Genomic DNA, 23,940 nt, shown 5'->3' on the forward strand with positions numbered 1-23,940 from the left:
TATGTAAAGAGATATGTGAAAAATGTTACAATCACTACATATGTTGTATACATGCTTACTCATGTTTTACAGCAGTGTTGCATCTTAAAGGTGGGAAGAATTTTAAAAAACTACTACTGCTTTGGGTTGGATTTTTCAGGGCTTTTTTTTTGGTGGTGGGGGGGGGGTTGTTTTGAAAAGTTGTTTTACTGCTAAGCCAAATATCTTATTGTAGCTGTCTAACTGTATTAATGGTCTTTCAATCACCATTGCAGTGCAGAGAATGGGTTACTCATATGATGGAAATGAATAATCAGATGAGGAGGTGAGCAAGCTAAAACCTAAATTTAGCTAGGTAGCTACCGTCTAGATACTTTACATCAGTATGCCTTTAACTGCCTTGAAAACTTGTCACTGTTATTCATTTTGTGCTAAATAAAAATAGAATTGCTGTTTTCTGGACAGGCTTATCTTTAAGTATTGTCTTGAAAGATTTGTACTTTACAGGAGTATTAGTAAAACTCTCTTAAAGGAAAATGGGCCTCGTTCCCCAATATCTTCTTAAGTTTCCTCTTACATTTGTTCTTGAGAAAAGTCTTATGAAGTCTACATCAGATTTGTGACGTGTTCTCAAAGCACAGAATTGTTCACATTTTTTGTGCTTTGGGAAAACAACTCCTCATAAGAACAGTTGGTAAATGAGGCCCTTTTCTTTAAAGTAATTGGTACAAATATGAAAGACCATTATATTGGGCCTCATTGAGTAATATCTTCTTATTTTTTTCTAAATTTGTTCTTGAGAAAGGTCCTAAGAAAAAGTCCTGTTCTTAAACCACATAATTATGTGCATCTTTGTGCTCTTGAGTGTGCATCTGTTCTTACCTAAGAACAAATCCCAAATAAGAGAAGACCAGTGAATGTCAGAATCTTTGTTAAAAACTGTGTAAGTGGGTTTTAAGAAGACATTTCTTGAGAACGGTTGGTTAATGAGGCTCATTGTTTTCCCCATGTATTTTATTATTATTGCTTTCAAACATTCTGTTAAAATGGTAGTATAAAATGAAACTGCCAAATCTCCAAAGTGGTGGCTTCACAGGACGAAGCAAAAATGTTCTTTGCATTTAAATTAAGTCAACATAATGTGATTTTTCTAAATAAGTTCAGATTATTTGTATTGTTCCATTCATCATGAATTTTAACCTGATGAAAAGGGCAGCCGCTGTGCTCAAATTATGTAGAAAAATAAAAAAAATAAAAAGTAGTATTTTTTTTCTTAGACAGCCACAATAGGTTGCCTTACAGTGCCCTGTACCTCTCTGCCATTAATAGAATAAAAATAAATACATTTTAGACCAAAACCATATCTCATAATTATTGTAAAACACTGTCTCAGGCATCCCACAGTATATTTGTAACCATGTGTAATATCTTTTTGTGAAGGAGCCTTTAGGCATTAAATGTTTCTGGAGTAAAATGTTTTAAATTAAATGTTTCCTATCACTACCACTACCACATCTGACTCTGAACTGGTGCTGAATGAGTACTGAACAAGTTAATTAAGCAGAAATTTTCAAATTCAGTGGAATTCCCCTTTTGAGTACAGTTTTTCCTGTTTCCCACCCCTGAAGATGTGCATCTTATAGCTATTGATTGAACAGCAGTCCAGATAAATCCAACCTACATTTATCTGAAGGATGAATTCTAACTATGTAGGGTCTGTTGTATGATTAGTTTTCTTCTGTGATGTTTCAACCAAGAGGTTTTTTAGTACATAGTTGTAATATATGCTACATTTTGTCAGTACATGCTCATAGTAGACCCCTGTGTTTTTCCCCCAGTAGTATGTGTGTGAACCGTGCAGACATGCAAATCATGAACAAAGTCTCAGAGAGCAGCCTTCTCTCATGCTGATGTGTTTTTTTTTAATGAGATCTGGAATAAGACAGGGGCTGCATTCAAAACCACACTATATTATACATAGGCATTTTTGTTAGTATATACTGTACTAATGAATGTACTACATGGGGGTGCAGCATACTACCAAAGCACTACCAACAAAATAGTATATCACTAAGTGTTATACATTGGTATAGTATGTATAGTACAGGTGTAACGATTTCAATACAGTATTAAAAAATGAATGGTTGAAATGAATGTTTAGGCAACCTTAAGACTCCTAAAAGTGTAAATTTACAGTTTTGAAACAGACATTAAGCCTGGTGACTTTAGACTTGAAACGGCTGCAGGGAGCACTGCTTCCACTGTATCCTCCATGAAGTGACACATGCTCACAATAACTTCCTCAGTATAAACTCAGATAGTGAAACTAAGATAGTATGACTGGCACCAACAACGGTCCTGCAAACAGACGTACGGGGTGGAAAATACTTAATGTTTGTACTTCAGTACTGCCAGGGAAAAATGTAACCCCTGCTACATATGTTGTAAACATGCTTAGTCATGTCCTACAGCCGTGCTGCATGTTGAAGGTGGGAGGAACTTTTAAAAAGCTACAACTGCTGCAGCCAAAACCACATACTATACTATGTTATACACAGGCTTCTAAACATACTATACTAATGAATGTACTACTACTAATGGGGCTGCAACCAAAACAGCATACTACTACCATCAGCAGCAGGGGTGGTCTTTGCATTTGACAAAGGTAGTCAGCTGCCTAGGGCCCCCATGAGCCAAGGACCACATGAAAAGTACAAATTAGTATACTGTATGTGATGATGTTAAATAACATATTCTGAAATACATATGTCATTTAAAAATAGCTGTTCATATTCAGTCATTTCAGTGTAGCCTCAGTGGTCATGGTTAAAATGGACTAGAAAACAAGCAAAATGATCTAATTTAACTTAAAAACATTACTTAAGTAAAACTATCTAGAAATAAGTTTTATAATCTTAAATTATACTTACAACAATCTCACAATGAGGAAAAAATAGACGTATTGACTAGATTTAAGATCATTTTGCTTGCCAAGATATAATTTTTGCAGTGTAAATGGTTGCAGCACTTAAGGCCCCCAAACATCAACAAATTTTAAAATGTGCATCCAGGGGCCCCATTTCTGATGTATATCCTGTACTGAATGCAGCTTAAATTAATAACTTCTATGGCCTGTCTATATGAAATGGTTTTAACATGTATGTTAACATTGTGCACCAAAAAAGGGTGCACTTAATTTACTCTATTCGGATACATCATTTCCTCCTGAATGATTAAACTGTTACATCAGCACAGTTTTGTCTTCACTTTACTTTTGGCAATAGTTGTCTTGATGTAATATTTGATTTATGTGGAAATGGACAGATTTAGTTATGTACAGAGAAGAACCAGCACATCTAGTAGTGTCATTTCAAATCAGTAACGCTGTTTTGGATAAACGTATGGAATCTAAAACAATGTGTGTTGTTTTCCTGTAGTTAATGTATAGTGTAGTAGTTTGCGGGCAAGGACGCAGTTTCCCCACTGACGGAATTTCCCGCATGACCCCGCAGCGCCCCGCGTGGAAGGGAAGGCCTTATATGGTGCTGGAAGTGGGTGTGGCCAGGCGGAGCAGGAGGTGGATCACGAGACTCGAGCTGAAACAGAACGTGTTGTTTCGCCACTGCTGCCTTTTCTCTCTGCGCTTTTAAAAGGCCGCGCGCCGTGCAGGCTGTAAAGCAAAAAGGCGTGCTGTTTCCCCAGTTTGCCCTCCCCTCCATGACTCCTGGCTCGCTTTCTGCACGGAGAAAGAGAAAAGAAAGAAAGCGACCCACTTTTTAATTCACGCCACTCGTATGCGCGAAAAATCAATCTCTTGAGTAATACAGGAGTGAGGTCAGCGCAGCATGACTCAACCTCGGATATGCATGCAGTCATTTCTGTACTATTGCATTACCCACCGGGCGCATGGACCTAGCAGCCGCTCGTGCTGCGACCTCCTGGGCGAGACGAGGCAGGAAAAGCAGAGAAGAAGCGAGAACGGTAGGCTTTCTCTGTTAGCTAGTATCTCTAAACTAAACTGGGTCACGGGTATGTTTACCAAAATGGTGGACACTTCAGACACTTCCAGTAATCGAGTGCAGTAGCGAGGGGATTTGTAAACAGCTTAGCTGGTGCGCTTTGTCCCGAGTTTGAACTTCAACTTGATGAAATGCAGCCAGCGCAGAAGATATACAGTACAGTATTCGTATGTGGCCGCTGGCCGCCCGCTGTACGTAGTATAGGGTCATAGTTACATCCTCCTCATATCGAAAGCTACGGACTGTCGCTCGTCAGTTCAGTCAACGTTTTACAGAGTTGACAACTCGGAAAAGACTGAAAAGGCTGCAGCGTTTCGCCACTGTGCCGTACCACCACTTTTTACCCCCGCTGCGATTCGTGCTTGCCTTTATACGGCGCATTGTTGGCTCACTTTGTTGCAACGTGCCGTGGAATTAGTGACTGGATAATCCCTTTTCTGCAACAAAGGACTTCTCGTAAATAGCGCTGAGCTGGCTGGACTGGGAAAGTGGGGAGGGGGTCCAGTCCAGGGAGGGCACTGGTGGCCTGTGTGCTCTTCTGTTTAGGACAGGTCGTTTCTGTGTCCTGTGCCCGAGCTTGTTTTTGCCTTTGGCTCGCAGTTTACATGAAAAGTCAAGCTGGATTAAGTGACGTTGCAAGCCTATTAAACGCGCTGCTGTACCTCGCCTTCTGCTGAAAGTGGGGGCTTATTGTGTAACCACGCGTCGTCGCTGCAGTTTAGGTCTTGGTAATATGAAGTGGCTGATCTGTTGCTGTGTTTTTAACGCACACTACAGTCTTATTCCTCGTTCGAAGGAGCGAAATGCACATTCGTGCTTATTGTTGTTCACATATATGATCCTCGGCTGTTTTCGAGTGGGCTTGTTTACATTTATTAGCCCAACACGCACGCTGGTCCTCTTGAGTTCTAGGTGCATTTCCCGTCAACGTGTGTAGTCAGATTACACTGCGCCGCCCCGTGAGGACCATGAGAGAGCAGCTGCAGCTGGCTATTTCGAGTACAGATAAAGTAGCCCCCTATGCTGTCATGACATGGTGGTCACTACTTCTGCAGCCCTTAGATTGTCAAAACCACTTGCCTAGAAAGCAGTTTGCATAGACGTGCATGTGATTTCCTACGCACGTCTCCTCGTTGTCCCGTTATAGACTGCTAATTACCACCTCAGCTACATTATATGGTCAAAAACAGTGTCCACCCGCCTTTTCTAGTAAGTGAATTCAGCTACTTTAATGTGCACCCATTGCTGACACAGGCCTTGTATAATCTCAATAGAAAAGCATTGCCGGTCGCTCTGGTGCAGCCGCACATGAGCCTAAGATCACCATGCTCAGTGCCAAGTGTTGGCTAGAGGGGTATAGCCCCCCAGCATTGGCCTGTGAAGCAGTGATGGAGCACCATCCAATACCTTTGGGATGAGATTGAGAGCATTTTGTGATCCAGAACTAATCATCCAACATCAGTACCTGACCTCACTAATGCTCTTGTGGGTGAATGCAATCAAACCATCGCAGCAATGTTCCAACATCTAGTGTAGCCTTCTCAGAAAAGAAGAGACTGTTACTGCAGTAAAAGGGGCCAAAGTCCTGATTAATATTCTTCACTTCAGAAGAAATGTTAAATGAAGAGATGTCTACAAACCTTTGGACATATAGGCTAGTGTATGTGCACTTTTGTCCTTTGGACATTCACTGGTCATATTATTACACTTGCAAGACATGCATACAAGCTCTAACTGCTGTTGTTGCAGATCAGTCATTGGAAGCGATGTATTTTCTGTTGTGCAAGCTTCAAACCAATGCACTTGGTGATAACATGTAACAAATCTGTTCAGTAGAAGACAGGATTCTTAGTGTGGCCTCAATCTGCAGCCAAGTAGTGCACTTGTGAATAACCCTGAGTACTGTTTTCAGTACTGATTGCATGTACTGGAGTACTGATTGCGTAGAAAACTGATTGCAGGAGGTTGTTCTTAAGTTACTTATGGCGTTGATTTTTAAAGTCACGTATTGCAATTGAGGAAGAGGAACCATCTGTCTGCGAACTGAAAGCTGGCTGGTAAAGGCAAGCTATTAAAGCTTTTTTTTTTCAGGCCGTCACAAGTCTCATTATAAATAATTGAAATGGGACATGGTGTCCCTGCTCTGGAGCCTTAACTGCAGCACCTGAATGATTTAGATTTTTAACATCTCAAACCTGTCTCTCCTTACGTCCCAACATAATGTGAGAGCCTATGGCTTTATTTTGTCAGTGCTTAGCAGAGAGCAGAGGTGATATAACCACAGAATAGTTTCCATGGAGAAGTGTTTTACTGCTGACAAATGTTAATCTATGAAAGTGTAAATTGTCTTGAGGCCATTGCAGTTGCAACCCATATTTTTTTTTTGAACATTCTGTTTGTTATTTTGTAATGTTCAACAATGACAGCGCAGTATAGTATAAACTAATAGAGTTGCAGCCCATATTAACATGTGAAAATAGAAATTGTTGAATGTTAATGTTTGTTATGTTTGGGTGATTGAGTATTTATGAAACAGCATTATTATACTGAAATCTGTAGCTGAGTTTCATTATTGACTGAAAATTGAAAGTTTTCTCTCTCACTCTCTCTCTTTCTCTCTCATCGCCCCATCATAAATAATTGTTCATTTGTAAATGCACACTTTTCCAAACTCACAGTTGATAGCTTTCTCACATTTCCTGCTGTGACTCACAATGTGGTATTATTGGTGGTTTTCTGAAATGAGTGTGAGATGTGAGAGTGTCTTTCTGTGTGTGTGCACTGCAATGGAGATTTACAAACAACATAACCTGAACCTGAACACCTTTAGCACGTAAGCCAAGCTCCTAATGACAGCACTGAAGCACCACACCTTAAATGCACTCAAACCCTTTCACAGGGTCTCTATTCATGAAAAAGCTGAGACAGGCATTTCAATTGGAGTCCCGCTGTGTCCTAAGTACTTCCACTCAAAGCTGACCAAAATGTTTTTGACCACTCTCTTCTCAGGTTGTCACCCATGAATGTGCGACACAAGGCAAGCTCCAGGCGCCTCAGTTTCTGTTGATATCCTTGGAGCAGGAGAAGACTTGGTGCAAAGCTAATAGACATGTTTGCGTGTCTGTCATACTGTGATACTGTGATTTCAGCAAATGGGATGCTGCAGTTTTGTGTTTTAAAGCTAACTTCCATTCCAACTATGCTAAGCAGATTTGGATGACCACAGATTCTTTAAAACTTGTTGATACATTTGCGAGTAAAGAGGGACACAGACGTTTCATCCCACTGGAGAGAGCTCTGTGTGGTTTGGGGATCTGAACTCTTCTTGCCCCGTCACAAGTACACTCCAGCCCTCTTTCAGCATCCTTATTCATGATAGCCATGAGTTTGCCACCTCAACAGAAACCCAACACAAAGAGGACAGGCAAGCGCATCACTTTCTTTAACGAACAGGCTGTTGCCATGAAAGAGGCCTCTCAGCACGCAGAGGGTTCATACTATGGCCTGGGGGCCCCTCCCTCAGAGCAAAGCCACAGCGAGGCTGGGACTGTAGAAAGCTCCAATGCAGAGGCGCCACACATGTACCTCAATTCTGTCATTTTCAGCCCGGAAAAGGGAAATCAGAACCGTGGGCATTACCAGCAGACTATGCCCATGAAGTGGTCGCACCAGGACCCTCCCCAGCAGCCTCAAGAGAGGCCTGGGGCTTGGTCCCAGGGTGTCGCCATGGCAAATTGGCCAAATTTTCACACATACCTGGGAACTCAGGCTGGTTTTGCGAAACAGATTCATGAAAGCATGGCGATGCCACAGCAGCAGTCGTCTTCCATTAGGATACCAGAAAAGCAACAGCAGGCAACCAATGCAGGTGAAGCCTTTAGAGATGCTCCTAAAACCAACAGGGGTCTGGACTGGGAGCAGCAGCAACAGCAGCAGGCTTTTCAGCAGAGCCACAAGCCTGGAGTCTTAAATCCCCAGCAACATGTGACATCCAACCCTGGGAACACATCAGTGCTTCAGCCCTTTCAGCTAGCTTTTGGTCAGCCCAAGCAAAACTTAGGTTACTATCAAGTATTCCAGGGGAATAGAACCTTGCCAAATTTGAACTATGGTACCCAGACGAATGCCCAGCATCAGATTCAGCAGTTGCAGCAACAGGAGCAACAGCAGCAACTTCAGCAACAGCAGCAGATCCAGAGACTGATGCTCCAGAAGCAACAACAGCAGCAGCTTCAGCAGCAGCTTCAGCAACAGCTTCAACAACAGCTGCAGCTGCAGCAGCAGCAGCAAGCACACCCAGCGCAACAAATACTGCAACATCAGCAGCAGTCGCAACAGCAAGTACAGCAGTCGCAACAGCAAGCACAGCAGTCTCAACAAATGCAGCAACAGATTCAAATGCAACAGCAAGTACAGCCACTACAGCAACAGCAAGCGCAGCAGCACCTGCAGCAAGCTCAACAGCAGCAGCAAGCGCAACAGCTGCAATTGCAAAAGCAGCAAAAAGCTGAAATGCAGAAGCTACAACAGAATCAGCAAGTAGTGGAAAATTACTCCAGTGGTCAACAGCCACATGCACCCGTGCAGACTGAGCAGCCTCAAATGACGGAACAATCCCAGGATACACCTGAACCTCCATCGACTCTGGTCCAGGACCTTGACCCCCAGCGCCTGTCTGCGGTTTCTCAGTCATCTACTGAGACGCAGCCGCAACCTGGGCCCAGGAGATCACGACGCCTCTCCAAAGAGGGAGGTGGACCTTCAGAGAACCCCTTCCTCATGCCTGCTGACCACCAGACACAAGGCTCTCACAATGGAGCCCCTGAAGCAGGGGAGGCTGCAGCAAAGCAAGGCATTCGAGCTGCCCCTACAGGGGTCATCCAGAGCACACGGCGAAAGAGGAGGGTGTCTCAAGAGGTCAACCTTGAGACCCTGGCTCAGAAGGCCTCTGAGATGGAATCCCTACCCTCACACACTGTGAAGGTAAGTTCATCAGACACTTGACACTTTAGACCAACTTTACTCTGGTTCTTATGCTACAGTGTAATGGAGGCATAATCAATTTGTAATGGATGGTACTCTTCATACATGCTGCAGACACTGATAATTGTGTTATTAAGAGCTTAGAGTAAGACCTGAATTACTTGTGAGAGAAACTGCACAATCACTTTAGTTCTCAAGAGCGTGTGTTGAAACCATTCTGAAAGGCCTACTGGTTCTACAGGTTTCACTACTCTACAGTAGCTGGCTGCTCTAAAAGAAAAGGGCATGTGCCACCTGCTGCCGTCACAACTCACATGAGCAGTCAGTCTAAACCACTGCCACGGTGGCTGACACTTCATCTGCGAATACTAGTTACTGTGCTTCGTCTTCAGTCCACCAGTCTGCATTAGGCCTGCACTCTGCTGTTCTCACTCACATGTTGTTGACATATGAGCGTCAGCACTGGGTGTAACTTAGAGATAAATTGTAATTTAAAGATACGATTCAACATTTTGGCACATTTTTTTAATTCATGACCCCTTATTTTATTTAACGTTTCACCAACTGTGTGTACTACCAACTAGGTCCTTCTGAAGATATGACTGAAAGCTTTATAGGGATGCACAAGGCTTGTTTAAATTGGAGTGCATATTTTTGTAGGACATGCCTGCATTGGCTTTGAGGTTGGTCACTCTTAAGTTCAGGGTGGGGTTGGCGCTGTGTTTGGTTGTGGTAGGTTAATTCAGAACTCCCTGACTTTATACACTTAAATAAATAGGCTATAAATTGCCCCAAATCATTGCGATGAGTGGATGAATGAAATGTGTGGTTCATTTGAGAATGGTTACAGAAACATTTAGTGACTAAACAAGTGCAGCCTAATTGTTTTATATATTTAAATTCAGTAAACTAGGAAAGTGTGTTCAGCTCTCAAAGGGGAATTCCACCAATGTTTAAAAATGTCTGCAAAGTTCTATTGTTCAGATGTAAACATCTGTCATTCAGAGTGGTTTGATGTAGGGTGGTTAAATGTAGAGAAACCTTTCTCATTTCTATACAGTGGAGGTGATGTCTACAGTGCAAATATATTCATTTTATTTACTATCCAAAACCTCCAGTGAACCTACATGTATCTTCTGTGTTTTATAAATAGTAGTAAATCTGAAAAAATAAGGTTTTTGGGGGACATTTTGGCCATACAATACCCTGCATGTACCTCTCTGACATGAAGGTATTAAAAAGATATATTTTAGGCCAAAATCGTGAAAAAAAAAAATTAAATGGCTGTGGCTTATTAACCATTTTATGTAATACCTTTCTGTTTCCTGTCTGTGAGGTAGCTTTGAGAGGGATTAAACGCTTTGGATGTCTGGTTCCTATCACCACTGCTGTGAACATGTCCGTCTCAGTAAATATCTATAGAGTGGAGCATTTCACATCATACCACTTTGAATGACTGTTTACATTTTAACCATTCAATTATGCAAGAATTCCACTTTAAGTGGTGAGAGTCTATCCTGCTTCTGAAGAACTAGCTTCTTTTCGCATAGAAGTGCTTTAGTTCTCTGTAGCTTAGCTGTGCGTAGAATGTAAGGATTAAACTGATAAAAATTTTCATAGAAGTAAAACAAAAGTGATGAATAGTCACAGCAACAAATAAGATGTGCGCAAATGAATATGCCAGAACATTATTTTTTCTATATTGAGATGTAGCATATCATTTTCTGATTAATTTCTTTTAGAGTGTGATTTATAAATGTAGTTGGTTCCTAGGGCTAAAAATGTTACTGATGTGTCAGCTTAGGTATGTTTATTCTTTTTATGACTAAAGAGAAAATCAGATTCATGCCACTGTTATCACTAATACTTGGATTTTTTGTTTATATTTTCTGCCACCTGTTCTCTGTTCCTTTTGTATTACATAAGCCTCTGTTGTTGTAGGGGGTCAACAGCTTAGCACAAAAAACATGCTAATAACAATAGATGGGGTGGGTGTGTGGGTACATGTGCTGCTGATTGAGGCACTGCGTGAGTGGCCCTTAGAGCACAGTCTAAAAAACTCAAGCTATGCTAACCTTTGTAGCAACTGTAGCTGCCCACACTTACTTATGTTTTAGTAGGTAAAAAATACTTAAGGGTAGACAGCAGGCTTTTGCATGTCCTTCCTCCCTGAGTGCGTGTGGACTAAGCTGTTGCCAAGGCCACCGGGTGGGTCAAATGCTACTGCGGACGCTACTACTAAGGCGGCAAAGCCGTTCAGATTAATCTATGAACTTTAATTTCTTCATCTATGTGTCTGTTTTTACAACTCATGGGCATGTGGTAACCTAATGGAATTTTTTGAGGGCTTTGTTTCTGCAGTGAAATGAAACTAGACAGGAGCCTATCCATGTGGCTCATACACTCTGTGTGCTAAACGTTCTCACGCCTGGTCTGGTTACTCAGGAGAAAAAGGAAATGTCTGTACAAGACAGGAAATGGGGCTTTCATAGAAGGGTTTGCTCTGTTTCTTGGACTCATATTGAAAAGAAGAGGATTTAGAAATTGGCGAACATTGAGAAATCAATGCAGAGCAAGTTCACTTGTGCTGATACTCTTAGCTGAGGGAAAAAGTGTGTACGTTGTGTAACAAGCAGAGACGGAAATGGCATTTCTGTCAACAAACATAACCACAATAAAACTTGAGTTTATTAGCCTGAGATCTTATCCTGTGGTTACATGCCTTTGTTTCAACATTTTGTTGACACAAATTACAATAGCATGTCTATGCATGCGTAGTGCCTGCCTTTGACTTTTGAGCAAAATAGTTCTCCTTGAAGAGTGAGTGCAAACACTTGAAACTGTTCAGCTGTGTCTGCTTGGTCTTTAAATGCATTTCTTACTTCCTGACCTGATCTACATTAATCAGCCACAACATTTACACCACTTTTTTGTTTATAGATTTATTGTCCATTCTGTCAGCTTGTTTACAACATAGGTTGACTTTGTAGTTCTCTTATTACAGACTGTAGTTTCTCTGCATACATTGTTAGCCCCCTTTACCCTGTTCTTCAATGATGCACTGCAATGACACTGATGTGGTGGTGGTGTGTTAGTTTGTGTTGTGCTGGTACAAGTGGTTCAGACATAGCAGTGCTGCTAGAGTTTCCACTCATTTTCCACCTTATTAGACACTCCTACCTTGTTGGTCCACCTTGTAGATGCAAAGTCAGAAGCGATGGCACAGTTTGTGTTAGTCATCTTTTACCCATTCATCAGTGGTCACAGGACGCTGCCCACAGGATGTTGTAGGCTGGATATTTTTGTTTGGTGGACTATTCTCAGTCCAACAGTGACACTGAGGTGTTTAAAAAGTCCAGTAGCACTGCTGTGTCTGATCCACTCATACCAGCGCAACACACACTAATGTGACCTTACACCAAACAACTTTTCTAGCAGTTTCACTGTCGCAGAGAAGTTTGCAATGTCAGAATAAAATCATGAGTCTTGCTAGAGTTCATCTCAATCGTTTAGTGAAAGGTGGTCAGGATGGCTGTCTTATGTTTTTTTTTTTCCTCATCCTGAGATTGCGGTAAAATCAACCGTCTTTAATATTATCACAAGTTTTAAGTCTTGGCTGATGCAAATAGTAACGTGGCGTGCGTGAGAGCAAGCGAGCGCATGTGCATGGCGTGAGAGAGAGAGAGAGAGATAGTGAAAGAGAAGAGTGCAAGGGAGACAATGCATGTGTGAGTGCCTGACATTTTTGTAAAAAAGGCATATCTGCCACACTTTAAAACAAAAATCATATTAACCTAAAAATGTAAACTGATTGTTTTAATATTTGAGGTTCACTGAGGATGCAGCAGTAATGTAAGGAAAAGTGCAGAGGACTTTAAGAATGGCATTGTTAAAGAAACATCAATAATACCGTTCTTAAAGTCCTCCTCAAAGAGTGCGTTTACATGCACTTAATAATCCGATAACTGCAGAAAATCTGATTTTGTCAGTAATCCAATCCAACACGTTTACATGCTCTTGAGTAATCAGATAATGTGAAACTCCGGGTCTACATGAGTCAGGCAGTAATCAGATTTCTGCTTTGCAACCAGCCAATAAACTCACAGAAGAAGACGTGACGTAAACATAACATAAAACTCAAACTTCATGCTACAGCTTTTTTTTTTTTAACATTGCACCACTTTACCTGAAAATATGCACATATATCATGTAGAAGATAATGAATATTTAAATCCTTTATTTTGTGTTTGGTTTCAGCACCTTTCCAAAAGTGTTTTGCTGCCATCTTGCGACATCCACAGTCTGTTCTCGCGCATTTGCAGACTGAGAAATCCGATAGAAATCAGAGTACGAGTATACATTCACTGAGAAATCTGATTAAATCCAGCTCTCTTTATCAGATTTCTTAATCAGATTTCTAGATCAGACTATGGTGTTTACATGACCATTTGTATAATCGGATAACTGCAGAAATTCGATTATGATCGGATTACTGAGTGTGTGTATACGAAGTGTTGTTTTTTCCTTTTTTTGCTTTCTGTTACAGTGATTTCTTATTTTGTTTGTTTTTTTAGTTCATATACTTTATGCTGAATCACTGCATGTTTTGTTGATGTGTAAATCTTTATATAAATTAAAAAAATAACTGCACATTTTACTGGTTAATTTAAAAAATTCTGGGTGATGATCTGCCAGAATACACAGTTCTACAGTAAACTGGGCTAAGCCCCAGATCTTTACATGGCCAGCCAACATATCTTCCCATTTGTACCACTATGGTGTGAGGAAGGAAAAGTGTTCCTCTTTTTGTAAATTTCCATCATGATGCATGATGGGAAATAATCTCAAAACTCTAGTTGTAGTTGTGCAAATAGTGACCCTGCAGGATCCCCAGTCTTTGCAAAATCATAATCTGTGACTAAAAACTGACTGTCTTTAAATGTGAGGTGTCAGACTTCAGTCTTTCAAAAGTCTTTTCAGAGTCTTCTAGTGTGTGGTTAGCATACACTACCAGCATGTCAGTGTCACTGTAGTGCTGAGAACGATTCACTACTCAAATAAAACCTGCTCTGTGGTGGACCTGTGGGGGTCCTGACCATTAAAGAACAGGGTGAAAGTGCACCTATATGGTAAGTGCAACTGATAAAAATGGACAGTTATGTAGATACAAGGAGGTGGTTTTAATTCTATGGCTGAATGGTGTAAACTTACTGAGTACAAGGTCTCTGGCCAGAGTAGGGAGTTAGCTGCTCTGCATTAACTCATTGTTCTTAATCATAACAAAAACAGAAAAATGGAAGCTCTTTTAATATGCTGCCTGAAGAGGAACAGCCTGAATCACAATGTGCCGACATGCTGTTTAGCCATTTATGATTGTTAATTTAGCTTTTGAAAAGCTCCTATTGTTTGAGAGGGTATTTAAGGAATAACTGCTTGTGTGTGTGTGTGACAAGTAATGGAATCTCACAGGCCATCATACAAACTGCAGGCCTAAATATTCACACACTTGTCTCAGTTGTGTCAAGTTACTAAGTAATCTCAAGTAGACTTGATTATGACCTACTTTATCTATAAAAATGGACAGAAGTACAGACACATTTCAGGCCTCAAGGTGAATGCTATTACTGTTTTTAGCAAAAGAGCATACATTTTTTTGCCTTGTTACACAGATAACACAGATATCATGTCAGTGAAGATTTAGGCATGCAGTTGGCACAGTGTTAATCAGTCAAATTGTGTGTGTTGTTGATTTGGAACAAACAAACATGGCCTTTGTCTGCAAGTTTTGGCACTCAACTTATATTTGTTTGCTGAGTTTAGCAAATATTATTTGTTTGCTGAGTTTATTTTTTAGGAAAAAATAAAACATAAAATATGAAATGTCATAACTTTTGCACATTTTTGCCACATTCTTTAATATGTTAATTCAGCAAATAAGCAGTAGTTCTGAATTAAAATGTGCAGAAGTTTGTTCTCTGGAGAGGATGTGTTAAGTTATTTTCAATTAGAACATCAACAAAACATTTAACCAAGGGTGCCTAAACATTTGCGATGACTGTAAGGTAATTTATATTTTTGGGAAAACTATTTTTTTAGCCATACCTACTATTGTTTCTAGGTATTATATGCCTGTCTTTATCTCTAGATTTCATTTGATGTGTTGTATCCCTATAGGAGCCTCACAGGCCCTGGAGTCCCTCTGCGTCAGGGCCTGGTCGAGGGATAGAGGGGGTGAGTGCCAAACGGGCCCGAGATGAGAGTCTTGTGCCACTGGTTATTCCCGTGTCTGTGCCAGTGCGGCGGACTGATACTTCCCCAGACAAGGAGCAGGCCTCTCTCTCAGCCAGCTGGCCTCTTCGGCCCAATGACCCCAACCGCCCTGACCACAAACCCTCTGTCATCGTCACACGCCGACGCTCACTTCGCAACTCTCTGTCCGAGAGCTCCGGCCAGGTGAGTTTGGCTCCTATGCCACTACACTATTGGTGCCCAATCCTAGTACCCAGCCCTGCACATTTTGTGCTTTCTCTGCTCTAATGCACCCGCTTTTAATCAGGACTGAAATTGTGATTTGAACCCAATATGTAGACCAAGGTGTAAATCTGAACTGTAGGCTGACAATATACTTGTCAGACCAGATCTGAACCCGGCAAACAAGCAACTAGAGACTGAACAAAACCTTTCAAAAAGACTTTCTTAATGATGGTGCCTGTTGAGTTAACTTAGCAACAGTTACCTAGCTGTCCTCAAAGCATTCATAAAAAAAATTAAAAATAGCCTTATCATCGGCTAGCAGGGATGAGGTTTAAATTCCACTTTTATGTGTCAGTCTGTGCCTTCAACCAACATTCCAAACGTTTTTGCTTGGATGAACTTTACTTAATGCATTGCTTTCTTGCTGACCTTGTGGACCTTGCTGGACCTTGCTGCCAACAATACAAGTGACTCCAATGTTCCAAATTAAGTGTTTCAGGTGATAAAAGTAGGACGGAAGAATGAAGCAGTGAGAAAAATGTAAACAGGATGACGTTAAGGCCAAAATCCATTAAAGAGACGGACTATGGCAAAAGTAAAATTTGAATCCGATCTGAGCCTGACAAACATTTGAGAAATGATGTCTGAATTTAACCAAACTGAAAGGGAAGAGTCAGTTGGTTCTCTTTGAGTTTGGACAAACATTTCAAGCCCTGCTCACTAAGGACTTGTTAAAACATCTAAGTGTTAAGATCATCTTAACTGGTAGAGAGAGTGTTCAGTGTGATGCTTGCTCTACCGTTTAAGAATCATCTTTGTACTAAGATGCTTTTAGGAAACTGGACCCTAATTACTGGGTCAGGTATTTTAGAGCAGGGAAACCTTGAAGTACTCCAGGGGTGACACAGCAGGACTCCAGGAGCAGGGTTGGGAGTCAATGCGCCAGGTCCTCTGGTCATGATCTCTTTCTTATCCACACTCCACCCCTTTGTTAAAACCTGGATTAAGTCCCCTAGGAATCATCACTGTTAGCTTTTCAGTCCTCTTGTATCCTAATCCTCTGTACCCTAATCCAGGGGAATTTCTTTTTCTCTATCATTTTTTTTCTCTCTTTCTTCTCCCCTTTCCTGCCCCTGCAGTTCCTCAGGGATAGGAGGATCTTGACTCAAGTGTTTTACAGATCAGGCAGATTATACAGTTTCTTTGCCATCCAGAGGAAGTGCTGCCATAAATACTGTCATCTGTTTTAATCCCCCAACCTTATTTTTGTATGTGTCCCAAACTCCAGAATGGTGGACCAGATAGTGCCGGAGATGCTGAGGGCAAATCGGGCAAGTCGAAGCGCCGGCCTCGTCCTGAGCCCCTCTTCATCCCGCCACCCAAGCCGGGAACCTTCATCGCCCCACCCGTTTACTCTAGTATCACGCCCTACCAGAGCCACTTGCGCTCGCCTGTGCGGCTGGCCGACAACCCTCTCACCATGCCGCCCTACACCCCTCCCCCCATCCTCAGCCCCGTGCGAGAGGGCTCAGGCCTCTACTTCTCCACCTTTCTCTCTGCTGCTGCGGCTGCTGCAAGCACTCAGGGCTTACCCCCGCCCGCCACACCCAAATCAGCCACCCGCAGCCTCCTACGCTCCAGTAAGTGTCCCGTAACTTGTGTTCCTCTTACTGTGCTTCTTCTGAGGAAGCACTGACGAATATCTAAGTGTAGATTACAGGGATATGAACATTTGTCACTGATACCACTGCTGATTTTTACACTGCTAAAAAATATTATTATTAACTAATAATTCTATTAAGATACTACTGCTTCACAACTTCATATGTTTGATCTAATTTGTAGGAAGCTTTAAAAAATTAAGTGCTGATTAAAACTCAAATGGAACTTATCATGAACTTACTGTAAGTGAATAATCACTGTATTTTATTAATCATTTAATAACTTCTTGTTGTTCAAAGAAAACTTGAAATATTAAGCATCTTAAAAAACCTGTAGTATTTCAATCTACAGTGCGTGAGTTATTGCTGAACAAAATTACAGCATTTGTTAATATGACAAGTGATTGCAAACTTGTAAATGAATGTATATTTGCTAGGCACTCATAGAAACAGCTTGCGTATGAGGATAATTATGTGTGGACGCATATGATTATCTTTAAGTAATGGAGTATTTTGTTTTTGTTGTGGGTTTAGACAGTACCGAAATTACTCCTCCTGTGCTGTCCGCTATGAGTGAGGCCACTCCTGTCAGCATTGAGCCGTAAGTACTGATCGATCTCATAAACACAGGCGTGCACGCCCACAGTTTTGCCTAAACTTCTAATTACCCTCCACATCCCCCACATCAGTATCGTACATCATGTTGTAAAAGTCGTATCAACTTAATTCTGCTGTTAATATAAATTTTTTTCTAAATGGCAGACACTACTTTCCTTATTTCCTTATTCAGACAGCTTTCAGCCTGAATCCTTGTTTGTAGTTTTGGGTGATGGTGTGACTGCACTGGTCTTGGCTGCAGTAGTAGTTTTTTTTTGTGCAAGTGTTGGGGTGGGAATTGCGGGCTCAGCAAAGCAGGCCGTGCTGGGATGTCATCTCTGACTGGTACAAGCTGGTTCATCTGTGTCTAAGAACCATGGTGAAGTTGCAATACATGCAGTTTAAATCTAATGAATGGCCACATCTCTTCCCACTGGACCTGCCATAAGTGTGATAAAGGCATATCCTGGAACAAAACAATAAAACAAAATTTTTTTCCTTATCCTCGACCTTGGCAGTCATAGACTTGGAACAGGTGGCTCTGACAAACTTGGATGTTGTGCAAATTACCCATGGCCAGAGTCTGCTCACTCTAAAATACCACAGCTTCAAAGCATAGAAAGGCTCTGTCTTGTGGTTTAAAAGCAGAATTCCAACCAAATCTTGAATCTTGTTTTTGGTAATTTTTTTGGTGATTAGCCGATCAACAGCAGAAGTGATTGTCAATACTAGTCAATATGGTCAATAACTGTGTTGCAAACTAGGTTGCATCATTCTTGGTAGATTTTTATCACGTTATTATGATGGCCCAGTGAAAGGTCCTCTATTTACCTTCTCTCTCTCTCTCTCTCTCTCTCTCTCTCTCTCTCTCTCTCTCTCTCTCTCTCTCTCTCTCTCCCTCTCCCTCTCCCTCTCTCCCTCTCCCTCTCTCCCTCTCTCTCTCTCTCTCTCTCTCTCTCCCTCCCCCTCCCTCCCTCCCTCCCTCCCTCTCTCCCTCTCTCCCTCTCCTCAGGCGGATAAATATTGGGCAGCGGTATCAAGCGGAGGTTCCTGAGCTGAGGGAGCGCTCGGCCGCGAAACTCGACCCACACAAGGCTGAGCTGGTGTGGGCGCCTCTGCCAGAGCTGGAGTGCAAAGGCCAGCAGCAGGAGAGAGGTAACCCCACTCACACATAGCACTCTGTACTCATCTGCTACTGCACTTTTGCAGTTGTATAACTAACTCTTTGTAGATTTATAGATATTGCAGAGAAAAATGGAGTTTATTGCAGACAGAGGAAATAGCACATGGTTCTGAGAAAACCTCTTCTCCAAAACAGTAACTTAATAAGACAAGCAAAAAATTATTTTAACTTCTGATAATGAAACTTAAAGTTACAGCTTGGCAGTGTGTCTTCTGTGCCGGTATTCTGTGATCAGGTTCAGTGTGTCAGTGTTTCGCAAAATGTGGTTTGTGTCTGGTTAATGTTTACAGTATTGTCTATGGTTCCTGTTGCTGGAATTTTGAGAGAAGCAGAACAAAACAAAACAATCGTCTGGCGTAGAGTACCAGTACCAAAGTTAATAGTGCAAGCTTTAAATTCAATCTGATAGAGTGGTTACAAGATACACTGTATCTTGTAAAAGTATGATCAAAAGTATGTGGACACCCCTCCTAATTATTAAGTTCAGGTGTTGGTCAAGGTTTATGCTATCGTCAAAGTTTAGTCTTCTAAGCCTGGCCAGCTATTTACAATTATTTACAATGCATGACCATAATAATCTCAATTTATGGTTTTGGATTAGGTCATACAGGAGTGATGGTCAGGTGTCCGCATACTTTTTGCCATATAGTGTATATTTGGAAAATATCACAGCACTCTACTGTGCAAAAGTTATGGACCACGTCTCATTCATTTATTTACTGTCCAAAACAGCGAGAAAACTATATATCACTGCTCACAGAACAAAAACAACAAAAAAATTATATAATAAAGGCAAAGACACACTAAATACAGTCAGACATTTGTTAAAAAGAAAAATTATAATAAAATAATAATAATGGACACTTGTCCTCAGTGATGGAACTCTCGCATCTGGATGGCAGTAAAATTATTACATAATTTCTGTGAGCCTGGATGTTTGCATCATACATGCTTATGTCATTGTGCTGTAAATGTGCATGCGTGAAAAGGTGATGACGTTGCTCATGTCAAGTAATGTTTTGATGATATTATGTAGCTGTATGTGAATATAACATGTTTTATGCATGTTGCTGCCGTTATAATCACCACTTCAATCAACCTGCAAGATTTCACTTTTTTGATAGACTTTTTGTTTCTCCTCCTGCTAATGCGTTCTCAGTGATAAGAGGATGGAGACAATGTTCTGCCACTCTGCAGACCAAGTAAATGGTTGAAAGACTTCCAAAGCATCCACTGTTTTGTGATTCAAAAATATGCGTGCCAAAATACAAAATACAGCGAGTAGCAGCGATGAGAAAACGTTTTTTCCCAACACAATGTGACATCTTCCTGGAGAAAAAAAAAAAATCAGAAATTGGTGTCTAGAATATTTGTCAAAAACAGTAGGTAATTTAGCCTGTAACTTTCGCAGGGAAGAGGGAGAAAAACCAATGTGGGCAACCTGGATGGAAATAAAATCACAGAGGAGCACCTGTAAAAGAGGAAATTACCCCAGGACCTCATGTAAATTTAGTCCCATCCAAATAGGGCTTTAGAAGTGGGTTGCATTTTCTAGTTCTCGCTATCCAAGCAATACGAAGCTTTGTTAGCTTTTCCAATGTTCTTCTTTTTCTTCTTTCTTTTTCAGTAACAGCTTCTCACAGTGGAAGGAATACTGTTGATGTGATGTTTAGTACTGTATTTGTCCTTCCTTATGCAAGTTGATTCACTTGTCTTATGTCTCCTCAGGACTATCCCCTGAAAATTTACTAGCTTGTACTTTTTTGAGTACTGTAGAATTTTATCAGTGCTGCTCATTCCTACCCGAAACTACTTGAAAAGTTAGCTTTTTCAAAATTTCAGGCGATGCTGAGAGCAACTGATGTTTTCGAATAGTGTTTCAAAAAAAAACTGAAGAACATTGTGTTTTCTTATTCAGAGCAGTGACATGCTGTCAGTCCATTCATACTTTTATTTGAGTAACCTTGTCATGTTGTTTCTGTCTGTCTTTCTGTCTGCAGTGGATGACCTCATGCACCTGGCCTGCTCCAGTGCACTCTTTGGAGGAGGGACCAATCAGGAGCTGGCCATGCACTGCCTCTACGAGTGCAAGGGTGACATCATGGTGAGTGGAAGATGATGTAAGGCTACACCGGTGCTGTGCAAGTGGACTGCACTGCCTAAAAGAAGAGCCAAAATGGCAGATGAATCATACTGACTCATACTGGCAGAAAATTTCCCCTTGAAATCATGTTTTTCTGCACTCATGTAAGACATAGTTGGGTAAAATCCCTGAAATTGACTCCATCAAATTTGGCCAAGACATTCACAGTCATGACACTTGGCAAAGAAGTTTAAGTGACTGAATGATGAAAGTGTTTCAAGCCTGTGTGTCCATGTGTCTGTAAGTAGTATTGTGTGCATTGCTTTGCTTTCTGTGTGCACTCAGCTGAACCAGCAGCAGCACAGAGGCCAGCCTATTACTGCTGAGCTTTCACTCTGGCGCCATAGCAACCAGCTGTCAATTACAGAGATACACTAAATGCAACTGGACCATGTGCCTCTGCGTTGGAGCTGCAAACTGTTTCAGTCTGCACGCCTGCTGTCCTTGTACTGTATAGGACTATCTGGCGTTGATGACCGCTTCTGATTACATTAGGAGAATTACAATGGCATGAAAATTCAGTGTCTATACCAACAAATTTTTTTGCGTTTGTGTTTAATATAGCACTGCTCTGTGTGCTCAGGAACAGACCCAGAAGGATTAGTCTTTTGCTTTGGGCCGTCTGCAGTTTGCAGCTCAGTGCTGAAAAATAAAGCGACAGATCGCATTGGAGATGGAGGGAGGGAGAGTAGGAGAGGAATATTAGCCAGTGACTGGCGCTGCTTGGTTAAACGCCTCCAGCGAAATGCTCTTGCCTATGTTGCCAAGGAGATGGAGAGTGTCTGGCAGCACTGTCTCTGTTTCTCTCTCTCTCTCTCTCTCTCACTCACTCACTCACTCGCTCTCTCTCTCATCCCCCCTTTCACCCCATCTTTTTCTTACTATTTCTTACTCTCTCTCACCTTTTCTTGGTTCCTTTTTCTTTCTTTCTTTCTCGTGCTCTCTCTCGGTTCCTTCTTTATTTCTCTTTCTCTCTCTATAACTCTCTCTCTTTATCTCTCTCTTTCTCTATCTCTCTGTCTCTCTCTCTCTTTAACTTTCTTGCTCTCTTACCTCTTTTTTTCTCTACTAATTTCTCTATTTTTTTACTATTACTTACACTCTAACTTTTTTCTTGGTCTCTCTCTCTCTCTCTGTTTCCCTTTCTCTTTATGTCCCCTGTCTTTTCCCTATTATCTCTCTCTCTTGCACTCTCTCTGTCTGTCTGTCTGTCTCTCTCTTTCTCTCTGTTATTTTGTCTATTTTATTTCTTGTTCTTGTTCTCTCTTTCTGTCTCTCACCGTCTGTTTCCTTCTATTTTTCTCTCTCTCGCCATTTCTCGTTCTCTGTTTCTTGCCCCCCTTGCTCTCTCTCTGTTTGTCTCTCTCACTGTGTATGTAAGATAGCGTTCTTTTTTGTTCTCATTAATCTCTTCATATCAATGTGGGCTGTGGGGCTGGTCATCACTTTGCCCTGTCAGTTTTCCTCCACAGGATTGACTCTTTTTCTTAAATAGTATGGTGAACGATTGCTGTATGCTAAACTAAAGCACTGTGATTTTTAGTTAAAGCAGTTTAATAATCATTGTCCACCTTTTTCTTTCCCAGGGAGCCCTTGCCCTTCTTTTGCTGAAAACCCCCATCTTTCCCAAATCTCACCCTCTGGCAAACTACCACTACTCTGGTAAGTACCTCAGTTTACCCCCTTTAGTCATTTTGCACTCTGTCTTTCTGTTTCTGTCTCCTCTCTCCCCTCTCAGCAAAACCTCTCTAACTGTGTTTGTGTCTGCTTGGTGGGACTTTTTCTGTGCTGGAATTCTGCACCATGCTCACTGTCTCTAGTCATAAACAATACCAGCTGAGTTCTGGGGGAGGGGTGGGCTGGGGAGATTACTGGGTGAAAAGGTGGGGGTGGGCCAGGGCTGTTGGTTACAGACTTGGGGAGTGGGTGAGGCGAGAGAGAGAGAGGTGGAAAGGGGGAGCATGTTTGCAGCATACAGTTAATCCCTGTAAGAGGACAGGAGCACCATTGTTTATTTGTCTGTGTGTGTCCTGGCTGTCTGCCGTGTGTGTGTGTGTGTGTGTGTGTGTGTATGTGTGTGTGTGTCAGTCACACTTGTCTGCGTCACTCTTTAAGCATATACCCTTAACATAAGTGTCTCTCTCTCTTCTCTCCTCTCTTCTCTCCTCTCTCTCTCCTCTCTCTCTCTCTCTCTCTCTCTCTCTCTCTCTCTCTCTCTCTCTCTCTCTCTCTCTCTCTCTCTCTCTCTCTCTCTCTCTCTCTCTGTCCTCCAGGCTCAGATAGCTGGACGCCTGAGGAGAGACGCTGCTTCAACAAAGGCATCACTGAGTACAAGAAAGACTTCTTCAAGGTGCAGAAAATGGTATGATCTTACAAGATGATCCTCCCATCAGAAGATGTCTGGATTAAAAAAAAAAAGAAAATAACTAATTTTGATGTGCTCCTTCATTTTCAATCACTTTAACCCAGAGACACATTTTTAGTTTTATACACTGCTAACAGAGGAAAGTCTGAGCTTTCTACTGATACCAGTTTTTGCATAATTTATTTTTTTATATTTAACTTTATTTATATTTAACTAGATTAGATTTTGGATTAGATGTTCTCAAACATTCTTGTAGAGGAAAAGGACCCTGGTGTTTATTCAGAAACAGCCTAAATAAATATTTAGACTAAATTAGAACGTTTGTTTAGACATAAGCCAATATTAACACTTTTGTTAATGTGCTAATGTAAAGTGATAATATAAGTGATAACACACATAAACACAGGCACAAGCAAATCTCTCGGTGGTATCTGGTGAAATGTTGTCTTTGGGCGGTATACAGAGAGATGATGCTTATCAGCTGAATGCAGTGAACTTTTCAGCGTTCCCGCAGTTGTTCATTTAAGGCTTTTGCA

At 41.4% G+C, this 23,940-nt stretch overlaps 1 protein-coding gene across 3 annotated transcripts in view; it reads left to right on the forward strand.

Moving 5' to 3' along the window:
- Positions 1-23,940, forward strand: part of mideasb (mitotic deacetylase associated SANT domain protein b) — a 35,046-nt gene that overhangs the window by 1,867 nt on the left and 9,239 nt on the right. For 2 of the 3 annotated variants that reach the window (XM_036594191.1, XM_036594193.1), the window contains exons 2-9: positions 7,008-8,981; positions 15,156-15,434; positions 16,744-17,095; positions 17,651-17,717; positions 18,726-18,868; positions 20,897-21,000; positions 22,626-22,701; positions 23,313-23,401. In XM_036594191.1, the coding sequence (XP_036450084.1) occupies positions 7,371-8,981; positions 15,156-15,434; positions 16,744-17,095; positions 17,651-17,717; positions 18,726-18,868; positions 20,897-21,000; positions 22,626-22,701; positions 23,313-23,401 (2,721 nt within the window). In that variant the 5' untranslated portion in view covers positions 7,008-7,370. Of the gene's footprint in view, positions 1-3,184; positions 3,961-7,007; positions 8,982-15,155; positions 15,435-16,743; positions 17,096-17,650; positions 17,718-18,725; positions 18,869-20,896; positions 21,001-22,625; positions 22,702-23,312; positions 23,402-23,940 lie in introns of those variants that run through there. The other variant, XM_036594192.1, reaches the window with a different exon arrangement.

This window comes from Colossoma macropomum, unplaced genomic scaffold (genome assembly GCF_904425465.1).
Source record: "Colossoma macropomum unplaced genomic scaffold, Colossoma_macropomum, whole genome shotgun sequence".
Taxonomy (NCBI): Eukaryota; Metazoa; Chordata; class Actinopteri; order Characiformes; family Serrasalmidae; genus Colossoma; species Colossoma macropomum.